Raw genomic sequence first — 2239 nt, 5'->3', positions numbered from 1 at the left:
CAAAAATTGTACAGTGGATAACAATCCACAGCCTCAAAAATGCTATGTGACTACTAAGATTGTATATGTCAACATGGCATACTAGCATAGAGAACAAGGAGGTACATGTACATGTAATTATACAGTACCCCCCTTGGTCAATACAAGTTTAGCTTTACAGTGAGCAAGTGATTTATGCTCTCCCTTCTTGTTGCACAAGCTGAGATAGTTTCTGTTCTAGAAGATAGATATTCAATAAAGAAACAAATTTCTGTTGCTGGCAAGCCCATTCTTACACACACACACACACACACACACACACACATTTACACACCCACAAACATACACAAACACAGTGCTGGTACTTGTGTTCCTGACATGCTGCAAGCAAGGCCTCCCAGACACATTCCCAAAGGGCCCAGCCAGTGGTGGACAGGGCAACCTTGGGTCACTGGCACTAGCAGGGTTGGAGATCAGCAATTACTATGCCTGTCAATCAGCTATTTTGGCTGAGTGCCATATGATGGGGCTATGAATGGGGGGATCTGAGTAGCCTGACGTGATAGCCAGGCCAGGTAGACAGGCCAGGTAGCCTGGCCTGGTAGACAGCCCAGCCTTTTAAGCGAACCCTCCTATTAGGCTTTTGACTTTAATACTTCATAGCAACGTGATGAATACAACTTTCAAATTCTACGGCAAATTTGCACCATCATCATCTTACCTTCGCACTTACTGTGATTTTCCCGTCTGCCATGGTCAAATCTTAAGAACAAAACAGATGATCACATAACCATATCCCCACACTTTTGATAAATTTGCTGCGGAACGTTAGTAAACCATAGAGTTTCTACTATCGATACAATCGTCCCGCCTTCTCCCATTAGCCAGGAAGTACTCTGGGCACGAGCTTTTTCGACAGATTGTTACACTTTATCAAGTGCGTATACGTAATTTTTCATTCAATAAAACAAGTTTATATTCAGTTATGAAGGTAAAATTATAAGATAAAACAAATTTTTATCAACGTTTTGAAACAGAGTTTTGCTTTCAAATATAGTGTAAATATGATTTAGCTGTACCTTATCGATAACAAATTATTCTATTTACCCCTTTGGATAAATGAAATATTCTGAAGAATACCTTACGCAATATCCGGTCATTCTCGTACGCGAAAGATGGCGGCGCACATGTGTAAGATTTTTGCACAGGGGAGAGAAAGCACCCTGCCATATTTGGAAGAAGGAAGTCAGGCTACCCACAAGGCACCCCGTTGCATGCTGGGAGATACTGGAAGCGTTCCCTGACGCGGCTGTACCGAGCTCCCGCTTTAGCCTGGATTTATGTTGAAATTAGTACCTAAAGAAGCCTCATAGTCACAGTATATTACATAGGCGTGTATTTGGATGGTCAGGGAGCTTTTAGATCAGCTTTTCAGAAATTGAAGGTAAAGTTATCAAAGGAAATTGACCGAACAACAGCTGTAGTCCGTAGTGGGAGGAGCTAGAAAGCGCGCCGAAAGCTAGAAAGCGCGCCGAAAGCTTCAGGTAACTGAAGAATTTAGTAATAATTTGTACCGTCACGATACATCTCAGAAGACCATTGAATGTGTAGTCATAATTCTGACATGTCCAAGAATCTCTGCGATGTCATTTGAGGACACAAAGTATTTCAAGGCGTGATTTGTCCCATCGAAATTCACACAAAGGAACAATTTTTGTTTTGTTTCGCGGTCTGTATGGGGTTTTCTGGCGACCGATAACTGCCTTTTACCAGAACAACTTCCGGTTCACTGCAACAGAACACTGCACACCGGCCCATTTACCAGTATTCGTCGATTAAATGATCAGTTAACGGAGATACTCTGTCACCACCCAATATAATGTCCTTGTTCCATTTAGTCAACTTAGATGTCCGATTTTCTTCAAATCAACTTTATTGGACATAATTTTTGGACATGAAATATACAACTTTTTGGTAAAAAAAAACTCAGTTTGTTTCTCTGAGGCAAAAAGAGCATTTTTTTTGCATTAAAAAATGATGTGGCGAAACGATGTCAGATTTTCTTCAAACTAACTTTATTGGGTGCGGAATAATTTTTGGACATCAAATATGCAACTTTTTGGTAAAAAAAACTCAATTTGCTCCTCTGAGGCAAAAAGAGCATTTTTTCGCATAAAAATACGGGTACTGAAACAAACTATGCCATGCACTTTTGCGCCTGGTGAAAATTGAACACTGGTAAATCGACTGTTATATGATT

At 40.6% G+C, this 2239-nt stretch overlaps 2 protein-coding genes across 3 annotated transcripts in view; one reads left to right on the top strand and one right to left on the bottom strand.

Annotated features, from left to right (window-relative positions):
• LOC118406751 overlaps nucleotides 1-884 on the bottom strand; it is an 8664-nt gene extending 7780 nt beyond the window's left edge. Inside the window, exon 1 of one of the 2 annotated variants that reach the window (XM_035807059.1) lies at nucleotides 701-884. In XM_035807059.1, the coding sequence (XP_035662952.1) occupies nucleotides 701-733 (33 nt within the window). In that variant the 5' untranslated portion in view covers nucleotides 734-884. The remainder of the gene's footprint in view (nucleotides 1-700) is intronic. The other variant, XM_035807068.1, reaches the window with a different exon arrangement.
• A 141-nt stretch (nucleotides 885-1025) lies between these two features.
• The window catches only part of LOC118408886 (mitochondrial import inner membrane translocase subunit TIM44-like), a 24356-nt gene continuing 23142 nt past the window's right edge, over nucleotides 1026-2239 (top strand). Inside the window, exon 1 of the mRNA XM_035809749.1 lies at nucleotides 1026-1168. Within this exon, the coding sequence (XP_035665642.1) occupies nucleotides 1155-1168 (14 nt within the window). The 5' untranslated portion in view covers nucleotides 1026-1154. The remainder of the gene's footprint in view (nucleotides 1169-2239) is intronic.

This window comes from Branchiostoma floridae, chromosome 2 (assembly GCF_000003815.2).
Source record: "Branchiostoma floridae strain S238N-H82 chromosome 2, Bfl_VNyyK, whole genome shotgun sequence".
NCBI lineage: Eukaryota > Metazoa > Chordata > Leptocardii > Amphioxiformes > Branchiostomatidae > Branchiostoma > Branchiostoma floridae.
This window is presented reverse-complemented; position numbering and strand designations above follow the sequence as displayed.